This window comes from Mesoplodon bidens, assembly GCF_964165515.1.
Source record: "Mesoplodon bidens genome assembly, chromosome: 2".
Classification (NCBI taxonomy): Eukaryota; Metazoa; Chordata; class Mammalia; order Artiodactyla; family Ziphiidae; genus Mesoplodon; species Mesoplodon bidens.
In genome coordinates, this window is record NC_138177.1 from 119,063,111 (window position 1) to 119,081,315 (window position 18,205).

General features: G+C 34.8%; 1 protein-coding gene across 2 annotated transcripts in view; it reads left to right on the top strand.

The window, feature by feature from the left end:
* The window catches only part of PIGK (phosphatidylinositol glycan anchor biosynthesis class K), a 140,275-nt gene that overhangs the window by 10,914 nt on the left and 111,156 nt on the right, over nt 1–18,205 (top strand). For both annotated transcript variants that reach the window (XM_081220120.1, XM_081220121.1), the window contains exon 3: nt 1,401–1,492. In XM_081220120.1, the coding sequence (XP_081076246.1) occupies nt 1,401–1,492 (92 nt within the window). The remainder of the gene's footprint in view (nt 1–1,400; nt 1,493–18,205) is intronic.

Below are 18,205 nucleotides of genomic sequence, written 5' to 3' on the forward strand. Positions count from 1 at the left end.
CCTGACCTCTGGCCCGATAATGCAGGGATTCCTCCTGTCCCCTTAGGTGTCTGAGGTCCTCCAGCAGCGCCTGGTAGGTGCTCTAGTTGTGAGGAGACACTAACTCTGCATCCTCCTACTCTGCCATCTTGACTCCAATCAGAGGCTCCCTTGCTTACCAGTGAAAGCCAGTGCTCAGAGTTCATTGCAGCCCCTGGACTCGCTTCACAATCCTCCTCAGTACAGGAGTCTAGGCAGCCACTCAGCATGAGCTGAAAGCCATTTACCATTCTCACAGTGGCTAGAAATCTGCTTAAGGAAGCCTTCAGCCCAACAGAAACATCACAAACCTGATTTATGTTTTCTTATATTATGACAGAGGTTGAGCATCTTTAAGACTTTCATTGTCTATTTTTAATACTTTTGTTATGAAATGCTTGCTCTCATCCTTTGCCCATTTTTCAAAATTGGGCTGTTCATCTTTTTCTTATTGGGTTATAATTATTTCAAGTTTTTCATTTCTGTTAGGATTTTATGGTACATATTTTTTTATGTAGTCAAGAATTTTAGTCTTCTCCTTATTGGATTCCAGGTTGAAAATTCAGTTTAATAAAAAAGTCTTGTGGTTCCGTCCTATTTACAGGGGCAAGAACATTTGTGGTGTTCTCAAAACTGTCATTACACTTACTATCAGCAGAACAGTGTGGTAGGAGGTAGGAGGATGCTTAGTGGATGGATATATTACCAACTGATCCCAGTCTCTGGTTTCTCCTTTGGAATGAGCGTTCGAGAGGGCTGACTTTTGAGGCATGGCATTAGATTTTCCTAGTATCTTTGTTATCTTTTTTAAGGATCAGTTTGTCTTTAAGTGTAAAACTTGTTGAAATCATTTCTAGTTTTCTGTTCCATTCAACAGCTTCTTTATAATGCATTCCCTTATGTGCATATAAACCTGTTTTCTATGCTTTGTTTTAGTCTCTCTCTTATGTTTTTCACAACTAAAATTAGGAAGCAATCAAGAGTGAAAGGAATATTATATAACCCAATGTAGTTAATATTCTTTTCTATTCCATGAAGAGATTATGGGCATTGTCTTTGGTTCTAAAGAATTTAATATTTTAGAAATAGGAACATTATAGAATCATAAATTGAGAGTAACTAAGTTGGTTCAGTATTTGATTAAATTCCCCAAAGCTTTGTTTTCTCTTAAGCTGAATGTGTTTTTAAGACTAGTTATGAAAGACCTTTCTCTAGAGAGATTGGTTTTATTGACCATTCTTTATGTGCTTTGCTGTTTCTAGTCCTGATTATGACATACTCTTTTTTTAGGCATCTCTATATCCTACTTAAAGAGAAGTAATTCTGTAACTCTGTAGCTTATTTTGATTCCTAAAAATAATATATTTGTTTTATTACTTTAGGTATGTACATCCCGATTCTGGTTTAATTATCGACATGTTGCAAATACTCTTTCTGTTTATAGAAGTGTCAAGAGGCTAGGTATTCCTGACAGGTAAGTATTCTTAATAAAGCTTAACTCTGATCCTCAGTGAAAATCACCTTTAGATGATATTATATTTGTGTTTTTGTGTTGCTTTTGAAAAACATAAAGAAACCTAATTTGAGGTTATTTTGTTGTTGTTAGAGCATAACTATCATGTATAAAATAGTTCTTACTTAAGAGCATAATGGCAAATTATATAAAACAACAATCAACACTAAGGTAAAAAGATTTGATAAAGTATAATTGTTCAGTGTCATTTATTTAATTATTCAATGCTTCAGTCTGGGTTTAATTGTAGGCAACAGAAGGCAATTCTGACCGATTCAAGTAGAAAAGGTATTTATTGAAAGCATATTGATTAGTTTACCAAATTGCTGGGAAGGCTGAGGCCTTAAAGAGACAGGAATAAGAGAGACTACGTAACAGAAAAGACATATCTAAAAATCATGGCATAAAACCAGTCTAGTGATAGGAATGCACTTTGAATTGCTGATGGCTAGACTCAGCTACTACATTACTGCTACCATTGCCTTTGGAAACTTAATGTTGCTTCTGCGGCCTCCTGGCAAAATCTAACCTTTGCTGTCCCAGCTTCTTACTGTCTCTAGATCTTAATTTAGAGTCCTTGGTGGGAATGTCATGTTGGCAGAATATAGATTAAGTGCCCATGTCCATGCTGCAGGGGTGACAAGAAGAATGACTATGTGGCACTGTTAGCTTCTCTGTAAGGAGGGGGGGCTCTACCTTCTGTGAAGACTCATAAAGTGGTATATTCCCTAATTATATGAGGGAGCTCAGGTACTAAGCAGAACTCCCACACCTCCACCCCTAAATACTTGTCCTCTACGTTTGGTTTGTCAGATATGATAGATCTATTTTTGCTACTTCCAAAGCAGTTATAGAAGAAATTGCAGCCAGTTCAGTTACTTAGGTTTGATTTACTTAGTCCTGTGTTCCTCTCTACCTGTGAGGCAGTGTGGAAAGAGCTTTGCAGTTAAACAGATCTGAGTTTGAAATCTGGGTTTAGTGGTGATTTTGGTTAATCATTTCGTGATACTAAGCCTATTTCCTTAGCTATTACATGGTAATGGTACTACCTTCTTTGCAGGATTTAGGTACTTACAGTAAAGTGAATAGAGATATGTATAAAGTGCTGCAGGAGAAGAAAGGAAGCAGGGCATGACTCAGGAAACAAAGTTATCTTACAGTCTATGTCAATAGATCATTTTAGCCTAAGAAGCTGACAACTATAGCCTTGGAGCTGTAATTTAATTCCTGTATTTCATCTGGAAGTTAAGGCGTCTTGGTAATACCATTTTAAAAAAGTACATTAAATTAAGTCTGAGAAAGGATGATTTGTTATATCAAGTTTAAGAATTATTCTTGTAATTAGCTGATTACTGTTGTTTGTTAATTAGTTCTCAAATAGGTGTATGTGGTTAGTCTGTTGATTTTTAACTGCTATTGCTTCTATACCCAATGTGCTCCTTCAGGGAATTACTCTGCATGGTTTGGCAGTAGGTTTCACTTTGGTAAATGAGTCTTTGTCCTGTCTATAAGTCATTAGGATGTGTTTAAATGATTTAAGTAAGATTTAGAAGGACTTTTTAGAAATAGAATATAACTGTAGGATATATTTTATATATAATAATTAGTAAGTTTGTCCTTAGGTTTCTGAAGAATATTCTTTAAAAGCTTATTCCTGTTTCAAATGCTTTCCTGTCTGCATCTCTGGTTATGAAGTCTTTGTTGGAGAATGAATTGGAGATTGAAACAGTTGATGATTTAAAACATTTGCTACTTAATACAAAGCGATCAATAGAATAGATTCTATTTGGCTTTTAGTCTATTATCGTGAATACTCCTCTTCTTGGTGACTTATCTCACTTTACTCCTACCTGGAATTAAGTATAAAAATATAATTATAAGTAAATTTTAATCATAAAGTAATAAACTATTATGAAATAACAGTTTGGAAACTTAAAATCATTGAGTGGTTTTCAGTTTTAAAGCTTGAATTTCAAAATACAGTTTGAATTTATTTTATACATTATGGAACATTTTCAAGTTAAAACAGTATTATCCTAGCTTCTGACATATATCATAGCTTCTCAGGCTGTGTATCCTGAGAAAAATGAGTGGTCACTGCATTGAATAAAAATTATGAGTAGAACTCTGTTTTGTTTTGTTTTACTTTATTTGCTTTTTAAAAGGAGCATTTTACTTTGTCTTGCAGTGCAAAGTATTTGCATTTAGTTTTCCCATATACTTCAATAAGAAACTAGTTCATGTCAGAAATCATTTACCAAAACACATGACACAGATTATTGCCTTTTATTGTGGAAGTTCACATCAATTCCTTAGATCCTGTTTGAAATGTCACATTAATTGTGTCAGTACTCTTGTTCTGATTTCTTTTTGATTTTCTGTCTGTATTTCACCTACTCCAACCATACTGAGCTATTCTCTTTGCCTGGAATGGTTGTCTATACTTCTAGCTCACTGCCAGCAAAACCTGGCCGTGATTCTGAATCACTCAAGGTACATGTTAAAAATACTGATTTCTCGGCTTCACCCCGGGAGATTCTAATTCACTAAATCTGAAGTGAGTCCTAGACATCAACTCTATATGTGGTTCTGGTTCACAGTCAAGTTAGGAAGCACAGTTGTAACTTTTACCTGACCTTCCAAATTCACTTTAGTACTTCAAAAAAGTATTCTTGACCTCCTTGTTTGCTTTTATAGTATCCTTTGTACTTTGATTATAACATGGTTATACTAATTATAGTATGTCTCCCTCATTAGATTATAAACTCCTTGAAGGGAACAAGAATTATATTTTATTTCAGTTTGTACTTCTAGCATCTAGCACAGTACTTGGCACATAGTAGTGCTCAGTAGGTATTGGATAAATAAACTTGTGACTTGGAAATACTTTAACCAGTTAGGCAAAACAAACACAAGTCTGTACTTTAAAAGTAAAAACATTTCTGTCTTCTAAAGTGTGTTAGTCTAGTTTTTAGCAAATGTTAATGTTATAAAAGACTTTTTAATACATAAGTTGCCAGAATTTTATAATACTGTATCAAAATATTGATTCAGAGAGGGGATCTTAATGGTTATGGGGGAAAATAAAAAGACGTGCTCATAAGCAGTTCATAATTGCCCTCCACCTTATCTATTATCCTTTTCATACGTAGGTTCCATGGAGTTCAGGTGTCTTGCACTTTGTGCCCATGCTTTCTGTAACCTTACCCACCCTCAGATTTTGTTTTTCTTTGCCTGGTTTAAGCTTCCTGAAACATTTCACTATTTTTAGGACATTTTATGTCCTCAAATACTTGTTTTGGACTAAATCCCTGTTTTGCTACCTCCAGTATGCTTTAAATGCTTAAGATGAGGAAGCGAAAAGGCATTAAGCAGGGCTTAGGTTCTAAAGTCAGTATGTGAAGCAAAAATTGAGCTAAAATTTTTCTTGTGAAGTTTCTTAAATAGCACATAAAACACAATATAGTATTATCTTTCATCAAGTCTAACATAGCAGTTTTAGAGCAGTGCTAGAGCAAAGTACTGTTTTCTTTTTCTTTGGTGGAACATTTGATGAAGTGGTTCACTTAGGATTAAGGGACATGTTATCTGAAAAATAGCCATATCCTTAACACTAGAATCGTGATGCTCATGCTGTGAGAGGCACATGGGAATTGAGACTGAGGGAATGTAGAATTGTAGCTCCCATCTCATCTCATGTTTACTTTGGGGGATAAATGCATTGAGTAATAGGGTGGATGAAGTCTGTCTTTCCTTTTATTTATTTTTTTGGCTCAGTGCATAAGAATTAAGTTTATGGAGTTAAATGTGTATACAGTTTTTCTTAAAATATGATTTAGCTCTGCTACGAGTTGGGTGGATATGAGTTTTTGTAACGATCCCTATCTGATAAACTATTTCTATAGTTAAATCCAGTAGCTTTTCTTTTCTTTTTTTCATTTTTTTTTATTGAAGCAGAGTTGATTTACAATGTTGTGTTAATTTCTGCTGTACAGCAAAGTGACTCACTGATGGTCCAGTAGCTTTTCTGACTCTATTTTTCCCCTTACTCTGTATTTTAATCATTATGTGATTTAATTTAATCATTATTCTTAATTTAAACCTTTATTCATCTCCCCTTACTCATAAACTCTTAGGGTATGCAAAATAAAGTTCAAAGCCCTTATGCTGGAACTCAAGGCTTTTGCAATCTGTCTATATCTAATATTCTGATCATTTAATTTCAATTCCTTATGCTCTAGCCAATACCTTCTTATAAGTCTCTGTTTTGGCCTCTGTCATTGCCTTACACTGGTCCTTCCGTCTACGGTTTTTTCCTTCCACTCTCCTTTCTAGTTTTCCTATGCCCAAGTTCACTTCATACATTCCCTAACGCTTTCTCTGTCCTTGCATAAATATTTTATTTGTACTTCTATCATGGCACTTTTTTGTATGTATTGATCTTATTTCTTTAAGGTAGGTTCTGATACTATTCCTCCCAGTACATTCTGTAATATATTGTGCAGAGTTGAATGAATGAATGAATGAATAGTATGCTAAAGATCCCTAGTTAAGTGGAACCTAATTGGTCTAGGTTAGAAAGGAAATATATATGAATATTGCTTATTTATAGTCTCTTTAGATCTTTATTCTTTTTTTTTTTTTTTTTTGTGGTACGCAGGCCTCTCACTGTTGTGGCCTCTCCCGTTGCGGAGCACAGGCTCCAGATGCACAGGCCCGGTGGCCATGGCTCACTGGCCTAGCCGCTCCGCGGCATGTGGGATCTTCCCGGACCAGGGTACAAACCCGTGTCCCCTGCATCAGCAGGCGGACTCTCAACCACTGCGCCACCAGGGAAGCCCTAGATCTTTATTCTTAAACTGCACTGAGCTAAAAGTGCTCTATAGTAGATTTTATAAACTGTTCCCTGACTCCTACTTTTGGGATCCATGGGTGGGGTGATCTCACCAGGGAACTTCAGATTCATTTCTTTCTATGAGAAGTCTATAGAGTCTTGCCAAAGACAGGTTATTCCCTATCTTCCTACTGTTTAAGTTCCCTCAGAATGCACTTTTGAGTTTTTGGTCTCTTATTCTTTTCAACTTCTTTCTCAAGTAATAAATATTAGAATTAGAAATGTGAATTCTGCTAATGTTGTAAATTAAAAAAGAAGAAAAATCACTAACTGCCTGTTATTGTTGTTTTAAAAATCAGATTGGTAATATAGCTTTTGACAGTTATTTTTTATTCTGCTGTGGATTTGATCTTATACATAAGAAGATATTGTGTACGGTGGAACATTAATAAGATACTTCAGGAATTTTCTTGTATAATTTCTCATTAAAACAGTATGGAGAAGGGCATGGTCATTACGGTTCATTGGAGATGCTTGTGACTTTCCGATAAGGTCAGCCAAAATGGACCCCTATTTTTGGCCTCCTCCTCCATCCCCCCTGCAACACACATTCATTATTCACTGTCCACCATAATTCAGATACTGTGTTAGGGATTTTATAAAGAATTATTTATTCCTTGAACTTTTATGAGAGAATCGCCTCCCCCCCTTTTTACATATTAAAAATGGTTACTCAGAATGGTTAAATGACTTGCTTAAGGTACATTAAAGACACTATTAAATAATAGAACCAGAATTTGAATTCAGGTTTTGGACTTTATGGCTGGAGCATTTCTATTATTTCACAGCTATCTCCTCCCTAAGAAATTACAACAGGTAGTATTTATGTAATATTTACAATTAGAGAATTCTTTTAATAACATGATCTCATGTTATTTTTATGGCAGTCCTATAGAGGTTGGTAAAATTATGCACACTGATCATTTAATACCTTATTTAATTAAAAAATGTATATCTACATGTTGAATGTGGTGCTTATGAAAATCATATTAATTGAATAATATAAGGGACACCTTCCCATTTTCCTATTTTTTCCATAGTTTTTACTATTTTCTAAATCTTCATGATTTCATGCTTCATGTACTTCATGCTTCTGTACTTCAGGAGCTTTGTAGCTGTTCATTCCCTGTCTCTAGTCTCTTTCCCCCTCCAGCCCATCCTGCACACAGTTGTCAGAATTATCTTTCTCAGACACTGCTTTTATCTTTTAACTCCCACAATTAAGAACCTGCAGTGACTGTTGTTTCTCTAAAAAAATCCAAAAATTTCAACCAGTGTTCAGTCTTTACTGCTTTGTTAATTACAACTTACTATGTTCATTTGTTGATTTGTTATGATGTCTACTACATAATATTTATTCACTCCTATTTCTATTTTTTTTTTAACCATTCATCCCACTTAGAACACTTAGAATATCCTCTGTGCTGTCCTTTCCTACCCATATAGCTTTCTTTGCTTTGTGTCACTATGTAGAACTTTGCAGAGTACGCTGTACAGGGAGGGTACTGAGTGATATTTTTTAAACCATTACAGTTAATTTATAAAATTTTCTCAATAATTAAATATATAGTTAAAACTTTATTACTATTTTTATTTTATGATTTCACCTCCTTTTTTGTGAACAAAAGGACTAGAACAGTAAAGATAATATTAACTCATGCCTTTGAGTGTTCTGCTTCTTGTCTTCTGTCATTTCCCAACAGTTTGTTTTCTCATATACTTTGTAAAAATACAAATAATAGTGTTTGAATATAGATACTTACGTATTCTGAGCAGTCTGTCATTTTATTCTCACGTTGGCAGCTGATCTGTCTGCCACTCCACGTGATGTTCTTGGTGAAGTGCATAATATCTTGAATAGGTAAACGTTTAGGATAGTTAAGAAGCTGAAATGTGCTCTGAGGAGGAGAATAGTGACAATGCTAAAAGGAGCATTTTGGCCACTGCTCTCATGCTCTTATGTTTAGATAATAAGATCCATATTCAAGACTAAGGAGACCATTAAGGGTTTTATGGAGCAAAGGGGAAATTTCTTTATTGATCTGTAAATAGATAGAAGGGTTTTGGGCTGTTGAAGAAGTGAGAGATGCTTATTTTTCATCAATACCACAATGTCTTCATTCCTGACACTATCTTCATATCTGGGAATTTGATTTCCTTGACTTTGGTCTTCTTTTGAATTGTCTTGGGGTCTTGTTCTTCCATATTAAGTTTACAATCAGCTTGTCAAGTTCTTAAAATCCTTTTGGGATTTTTCATTTGCATTGGACTGAGTTTTAGATTAATTTAGAGAGAATGGGCTTCTTTATGGTATTTTATCATTCAATTTATGAATAAGGTATATGTACATTTAATTATGTGTTTAACATCTTTCAACTAAGCTTTATAATTTTGTTTTTGTTTTTTTAAAACATATTGTCTTTAAAAAAAAATATATATTTATTTATTTATTTACTTATTTTTGGCCCCGTTGGGTTTTCATTGCTGCGTGCGGGCTTTCTCTAGTTGCGGCGAGTGGGGGCTACTCTTTGTTGCGGTGTGTGGGCTTCTCATTGGGGTGGCTTCTCTTGTCACGGAGCACGGGCTGTAGGCACGCAGGCTTCAGTAGTTGTGGCACTCAGGCTCAGTAGTTGTGGCTTGCGGGCTCTAGAGCACAGGCTCCGTAGTTGTGGCACACGGGCTTAGTTGCTCCGCGGCATGTGGGATCTTCCCTGACCAGGGCTCGAATCCGTGTCCCCTGCATTGGCAGGTGGATCTTAACCACTGCACCACCAGGGAAGTCCAAGCTTTATAACTTTGAATTTTTAGTTTTTGGTAGCATTTTTAGTTGTCATATTTTTTGGTTGATACTGTAAGTGGTACCTTTTAAAAATACATTTTCTTACTTCTGATGCACATGCAATTGGTTTTTGTGTATTGTTCTAGCAACTCACTGAACTCTTATTAATTGTAATAATTTGACTGTAAATTCTCTTTTGGCAGCCATAAAATCTAAATGACAGTTTTCTTCCCTTAAAATCTTTGTACCATAGAATTTTTTTTTATTCTTCAGAAGCTTTTCATATTTGAAAATTTGGGGATAAAAGTTGTCTTTAAAGGCCTCAAAATTAGTAGTCCAGGGAAATCCTTTATTTTACACATGAGAAAACTGTGTTCCTGAGAGGTAAAGTGAAATTTAAGGTCAACAACTGTGTGGTGGCAGACCTAATGCTAGAATCCTTGTATAATGATTATATTATATTGTGTTGCCCAATTCATCAGTAGAAATAAGTGAAATATTGAAGAAAAAGGATAAATGAAAGCAATTAATTAAAAATAAGTATAACTGTTGATACATCTTAGGAAGTTGTTGTTTGCAGGATAACTCAGTATACTAAATTTACTATTGTAAACAGTAATCTAATAACCTTACCCAAATTACAGTAGCTTGTCTTCAGAGCTTTCTCCTATAATAAGCTTTCTCTAGAGCTGTCCATCTATTTTAGTTTGAAAATAACTCAGAAAATTATTTTTATTTTCACATTGGCCCTCCAATAGAGTGCACCTGTTGGCGTCTTATGTCAAGTTTTTATGTCAGAATGTGCAATAACTTGATTTCCTAAGTATTTGTGATGGCCTTGTTAAATAGTCTTGCTGAGTGATTATTTTAAAATCAATTATAAACCAATTTAAGATTCAGTGGCTTCCAAGGATTGTGTTGTAAATGTAAAGAAATCACAATTTAGATTGGAGGCATTTAGCATAGTGTTTAAGAGTTCAAGCTCTTAAACTGTCTCTATTTGCTGATGACATACTATTATGTATAGAAAACACTAAAGAGACTCCACCAAAAAATTGTTAGAACTAATAAACAAAATCAGTAAAATTGCAGGATACAAAATCAATATATGAAAATCTCTTATGCCTCTACTAATAACGAACTATCAGAAAGAGAAATTAAGAAAACAGTTCCATCAAGAACAATAAAATACCTAGGAATAAATTTAACCCAGGAGGTAAAAGACCTGTATGCTGAGAACTATAAGACATTAATGAAAGAAATTGAAGAATACACAAATAAGTGGAAAGATAGTCTGTGTTTTGTGGACTGGAAGAATTAATACTGTTAAAATGTCTGTACTACCCAAAGCAGTGTGTACTACCCAAGTGTCTACTACCGAGTGTAATCCATATCAAAATTCCAATGGCATTTTTCACAGAAATAGAAAAAACAACCCTAAAGTTTGTATAAAACCACAAAAGACCCCAAATAGCCAAAGCAGTCTTGAGAAAGGAGAAAAAAGCTGGGGGCATCACACTCCCTGATTTCAAACTATATTAAAAAGCCATAATAATCAAAGCAGTATAGTATTGGATAAAAACAAATGCATAGACCAATGGAACAGAATAGAGAGCCCAGAAATAAATCCACACATATATGATCAGTTAATTTATGACAGAGGAGCTAAAAATATACAATGGGGAAAGGACAGTCTCTTCAATAAATGGTGCTGGGAAAACTAAACAGCTATATGTAAAAGATTGAAATTAGAACATTTTCTCACACCATATATAAAAATAAACTTAAAATGGATTAAAGACTTGAACGTAAGACCTGAAACCATAAAACTCCTAGAGGAAAACACTGGCAGTAAGCTGTTTGATGTTGGTCTTGGTGATGATTTTTTGGATTTGATGTCAAAACCAAAGGCGACAAAAGCAAAAATCAACAAGTGGGACTACATCAAACTAAAAAGCTTCTGTACAAAAGGAAACCATCCACAAGATGAAAAGGCAGTCAACTGAATAGGAGAAAATATTTGCAAATCATCTGTCTGATAAGGGGTTAGTGATCAAAATATATAAAGAACTCGTAAACTCAATAGCAAAAAACCAAACAATCCAATCAAAAATGAGCAGAAGATCTGAACAGACATTTTCCAAAGAAGACATACAGATGGCCAATAAGTACATGAAAAGCTGCTCAACATCACTAAGCATCAGGGAAATGCAAAGAAAACCACAATGAGATATTATTGTAAATAATCTAGAGATGATTTAAAGTACAGGGAGGATATTGCTGTGTAGGTTAACATGCAAATACCAAGTCATTTTATATAAAGAACTAGAACATCTGTGGATTTTAGTAATCATAGGGATTCCTGGAACCAACCCCCTGCAGATACCCAGGAACAGCTGTATTGGGGGACCAATAAAAGGAGCCTGATACGTTTGATGTCATATAACTTTGGGTAGGTGCTAGGTTGGTCTGAGAAATAGGAAGGAAGAAAGACAGTTGGTGGGGGTGGGATACACACTAATTTAATTTACTTCTTTTCCTTTCTTCTTTCTTTTCTCCTTTCCTTCTTCCTCCTTCCCTTTTCCAACCAACAGAATATATATTGAGAGCATATGGTGTTTAGAATACACTTGCCAATTTTTGTAATTTCAACTGATGTGGGGATACAAGGAAGAGAAAAGAGCAGAGGAGTGAACTATAACTTCCATGAAAAACCTAAGTACTTGGCTGGTGACAGTGGGAGTGACCTCAGAATAAGTCAGACTCAACTTGACATTTCACCATGGAAAGTGGTAATAATAATAATAAGTATTTCTAAGAAATTTCTGAGGACTTCTAGTGGAGAAATGATACAAACAATGTTGTAATTCTCTGTCATGTTATATCTGACTCAGGGATGTTAAAAGGGTAAGTGAAATTAACATTTGTGAACGTAACTTGATTTCTTTGGAGAAAAGATATTTCAGAGTTTTATATTAATGGTTTCTAAGAATTTGACCTGAGCATGAGTGGGAGATTACTCAATTCAGTAAAAGGTACCCTGACATTAAATCCTTATACCTACCCATTAACTTATATTTAATTATATCCATCTCCAAGGCTTCAACTCATGAAATTTAGATATGTTATTTCAGAAAGTAAAACCCGTATTAATCAGAACTTAATTTACCTAAACTGTCAGTTTTTTTCTACCATACTGGAAGCAAAGGACAATCAAATAAAATCATATTAGGGAGCTTGTTCTACAAATATATTTTCAGATTTATTCTGGACAAGTAAAAGCTAACTTAATATTCTGTACTTTTTCTATCTATTTTGTTATATTTAATAAAAATAGATATTCAAATGTTAGCTTTGATATACTGATAAAGATTTTTATTTAGTAGATTGATGGTACTTATTCAAGAAAGTAGTTTAGATATTGTCTTTTTTTTTCCCATTTCATTATTTATTTAGATGTTTAGCTCTCACACTAGATTTTTACAAACTGGTGAACACTGACAAATTATTTGTCTCACAGAACTATAACCACATATTACAAGACAATATAAGTATGTGGTCAAACTAACATTAATATACATCACCATTTGATCAGTTTCATAATAAACTATCAAGTATCCAAGTATTGAGTTACACAGCTCAAAAGGCATATAAAAATTAGATGTCTGCTCAGTTCACTAGCAGAAACCCACTTAAAAATTTTATTTATTTATTTATTTATTTTTGGCTGCGTTGGGTCTTCACTGCTGTGCACAGGATTTATCTAGTTGGGGCAAGGGGGACTACTCTTCGTTGCAGTGCTTGGGCTTCTCATTGCGGTGGCTTCTCTTGTTGCGGAGCATGGGCTCAGTAGTTGTGGCTCATGGGCTCCAGAGTGCAGGCTCAGTTTTTGTGGCACATGGGCTTAGTTGCTCCGTGGCATGTGGGATCTTCCCAGACCAGGGATTGAACCCGTGTCCCCTGCATTGGCAGGCGGACTCTTAACCACTGCACCACCAGGGACGTCCCCACTTCTTTTTTTTAAAAGGGAGGTTGGGAATAGAAGAAATAAAAGCACATTTCAAACAAAAATAATAGCTGGTTAACAACTTCCAGTAGGTATGGAAAAATAACAAGAATTTCAAAAATTTTATGACTAAGAATTAGCTACAATAACAAAACATCGTTATCTTTAAAAATATTTACTAAATTAAAGAGCATATTCTACATTATTCTATACAAGGTAAAGGCAGTATCTTACTAGAAATATTTAATAGCCCTCTCGTTCCTTTTTAGGCTCTTCCTGTTAAGTGGCACACAAAAGTGCAAACATTAAAATAATTGTAAAGATTTTTTGCTTGTTAAAGATATACTTCTATATACAATGTAGATTTTCAAAATGCAGATTTTTCATAACAGCACAAATGAGATTTACGGAAAGATATTAAATAACACCATATGACTTGGTAAAAAATTTAACAAAAATCAATGGTTATGCAAACCTGATGTATATTGGTATGAATGTGGGCAAATGTAAAAGTAAAGTGAGCAAGGAAATAACTATATAAGCCCTGCTTTCAATGTAAGAAATGACTGAAGCAGTAAACAACATAAGATCTAGAGTATTCTTAGTTCCTAGGGTTTTATAGTTCTATATGATACTAAAAAATATACAAGTGTTACACTGGATATTTTTGTACCTAATCTTTCTAAATTTCTTATGCATTGAAAAGATTCTGGCTTGGGAATAGATTTAAAGACTTATAACTCAGTACTGCATGAGTTCAGGAATTGGAACAAATGATAAACAAATTTGAAATGCTGAACAGCAAGAATCTTTTGCTAAGTGTCCAAATACGTTGATCGTAACCTAAACCTAGAAGTTCTGTCAAGCAGGTAAACTGGGAAAATTGCTTTTCAATACTCTTGTAAAAGCTTCATTAGACTTGTTCACTGAGCCAACTTCTTGGCTAATATGTGCAACAAATTAGGTCCTGTTTGAAGTTCTACTTCCAAGACAACAGCATCAAACACCTCAGTTTTATTGACCATTGAAGTCTTTGCAGCACAAACACATTTGAGAATGATACTTCTCTAAGTACAAAAGTTGCTTGATGTTAAAATCTCCATGCTGCTTTTGTTTTCTGATCTGTACTGCATCTTCCTGTTTCATTCCGCCTTCTATTAATGCTAGGGTAACAAGCAGTGGAGCTGTTCCAAGGCTTGCAACACAGTGAACAGCAGTATAGTAACCAGGTTCTTCATAAAACTTGATTTCACAAGACGTAACTAGCCATCAACAATAAGGCTGGATGGTGGTGCACCTTCATGGAAAGGCCAGTCAAGAACATGGATGCCTTCTTTTTCCTTAAGAGCAGTGTCGTACATTGCTTCACATACTCTTACTATTGTGGTAATCCATATTTCTTAAGTTTCTCAATAACTTTGTTCAAGGTCTCTTTGGTTGGATTGCGTATAATAAGAAAAATGTTCTTGTATGTGCCTTCAGTGGGAGTTGGGCAGTTCATGCAAGACATGTTAATTTAGTCAAAAAATACTTATTAGGGCTATGAAAGAATTAAACAAATTGAATACAGAAATGATGTAAAGAAACTTCAGCTTATTCCGCTTGAAATTCTCAGTGCTTTGAGTATGAAGTTGGGAATAATGGGGAATGAGATGAACCTTCTAAGAAGAAGAAAGTCTTCAATCCTGTAATACTGAGCAACAGAGAGGAAGTGTTTTGAGGCTCACCCTGTCTAGGTCAGAACTGGAAAATGCTCTGTGGATTTCAGTTCAACACTTCTGTGTCCAGGTAACTGCTCTTATGTAGCTTCTTGGTGGAGGTGGTAATGAATTTCTACAGCTCTCATGTCCTCGTAAAGGTCATGCTGTGCTTGGCAGTAATCTTCACCGACCTTCAGAAACTCCGTAAATGTGTGATGACAGAAAAGATTATGTTTACTCATTGAAAACTGTGGCCTAATCATGCAGTGGGTACCAAAGTGGCAGCGACACAGGCAGCTGCGGCTGCAGCTGCAGGGTGGGGCTCCGTGGTGGTCGGTTGCAGGGTGGAGACAGTGCAGGTGTTGACAGAGGCAGCAGGCAGGTATTGGGTTTTGAAAAATAGTTGAAATCAGAACGTTCCATTCCCCAAGCATTCTTTGTCTGATTTTATCATAATTAAAAGGAGACTTTGGGAATATTTTTCAGTTTTTTTAAAGGTGAAAACAGACTTAAAATCTGTAGCTCTAAAATTAAATGATTTGCTTATTTAAAGTTTTAAAAATATTTGTAATGAAGTTTAAAGCATAAATTTCATTGAGTCATGAAAAATGGAAATACTGAAATGAGATTTTTATGAGGAAGGTGATGTCCTCTTAATATTTGTTGATGCGAGTATAGAAATTATTACAGATTTTCTTTTGGCTCTGCTTACTATTTGGGAGTGAAAGTGGAGTGAAAGGCAATGTATTCCATTCTGCCAAAGAATGTAGTAGTGGGTGGAAAGTGTGTGGACTTTGAAATCAAATCTCATCTCTTCTGCTTACTAGTCATGCAGCTTTGGGCAAGTGATCTGCCCTCACTGAATGTCCTTATCTTTAGAATGGAGACAATAATAGTCTTCACGGGATTGTTGTGATTTAGTGAGAATTAAGTATCTGAAAAGACTGCAGCACAATGCCTGTCACACAGTAAACTCAACAAATATTTGTTTCCATCATCTTGTCATCTTACCCTGTTTCCATTTTTCCATAGCTTCTAATCTTATTTTTTTATAATCTTATTGAAATATGAAATCCAAAGTTGATAATTTGGGTAAAATAGTAAGTGCACAATTTAATATGGAATGGTTAAATCAAATTTATGTCAATTAACACCATTATAATGCTTTAAAAATTGTTGAATTATAGTTACTTGAGATTTATTATTATCTTCCAGTTAATTATCCTTTTATTTTATCTGTCATAGTCTCCATTTATATTTTTCCTCTTTAATTTTCATCCTAGTTGACTTTTTGATCGAATTGAAGAACAAAAGTGGTAGTAAAATACTTTTCACTATCCGTGTTGTGTCTCTGTATTTTATTCTTTGCCAAATAGATTTAAAAAAACTGATAGGGGCTTCCCTGGTGGCGCAGTGGTTGAGAGTCCGCCTGCCGATGCAGGGGAAACGGGTTCGTGCCCCGGTCTGGGAAGATCCCACATGCCGCGGAGCGGCTGGGCCCGTGAGCCATGTCCGCTGAGTCTGCGCGTCCGGAGCCTGTGCTCCGCAACGGGAGAGGCCACAACAGTGAGAGGCCCACATACCGCAAAAAAAAAAATAAAATAAAATAAAATAAAAATAAAAAAACTGATAAAAGTGATACCTCAGAAGCATAGCCATCCAAGTCTTCTTAAAGAAAAGAATATCTAAACTTAATTCTTAAGAATATCTTTCTTAGTGCCCAGAGAAAATAAGAGGACCTTTTCATTTACTTGCCATTCGAGAATAGAAATGTACCAGAGAAGGCTTACTAATGATGTTTGCATATATTTTTCACACAAAATGTGCAGTTCAGGCATTGTGGTCAAGTTCTAGGAAACTGTTTGTAGCATCCTAGTGAGGTTACATATAGACTGCTAAAATCTACTGATGTTAAGCAAGATTCCAAGATACTTGTCATAAAAGTAGATGAGTTGGGGAGGCTGATTAAGTCAGTACAGACCATTCCTGGAAAAATAACAAAAGTAAAATTTTTGTTAAACATGAGAATATGTGAAAGATTGCATATATTGATTTCCGTTATGATGGATTGTATACAATATATCAAATAGTATCCTATGTCTTTTGAAAAAAGTAGATTATACTAGATCAGTGGATGTAACATTCTTTTTTTTTCTTTTATTAACTTTATTAACTGAATGTTGCCAGTGAATTTAAAATGTTATTTTTTCTGAACAACTAAATACAGAACTCAATACCTTTAATTCTTCTTCGAATTAACTGCATTTGATCCAGTACTTTAACTTTTACAAACTACTTCATAACACTCTACTCAGGTTATTTCTGTTTCATTAGTATGTCATTTATTGCACAAAGCTTAATATTATGCTTTATTTATTTATCACACATTCCTCTGATAAAAATAGACATAATTTCTAGAGGGAATGGTAAGGTAAGAAAGTTTTATCTAATATTGATGACCTGTTTTCCCAGGAAACCATTAGCATCTAATGCTATTATAGCTAGAATAAAAAAACAAATTTAGTGGACCCCAATAAATGCACCTTTGGGTCATGAAAATCTTATTATTATGGACATTTTACACTGAATTTAACCATTCACTAGGAAACCAAAATGGAAACTTTTGAGTACAAGCAATTTTTAGCTTTTCCTTATTACTAACTCATTGTTATTGTTATTAGCAATAGTAATATTAGTACACCTTTTCAAATACCCAATTAAAAAAATTTGTAAAAAAAGCCTTTTAGTTTTCTCTTTTAAAAATTGGAACACTATCTACCCCCAATTTCCTACATATATGCCTTTTAAAAATATTTTGCCAGTTATTTTCCCCTATCTAGAGCTTATTTTCTTTCTTTTTTTTAATTAACATCTTTATTGGAGTATAATTGCTTTACAATGTTGTGTTAGTTTCTGCTGTATAACAGTGAATCAGCTATATGTATACATATATCCCCATATCCCCTCCCTCTTGCGTCTCCCTCCCACCCTCCCTATCCCCCCCCCAGGTGGTCACAAAGCACCAAGCTGATCTCCCTGTGCTATGCAGCTGCTTCCCACTAGCTATCTGTTTTACATTAGGTAGTGTATATATGTCAGTGCTACTCTCTCACTTCGTTCCAGCTTACCCTTCCCCCTCCTCGTGTCCTCAAGTCCATTCTCTACGTCTGCATCTTTATTCCTGTCCTGCCCCTAGGTTCTTCAGAACCAATTTTTTTTTTTTTTTTTTTTAGATTCCAGATATATGTGTTAGCATACGGTATTTGTTTTTCTCTTTCAGACTTACTTCACTCTG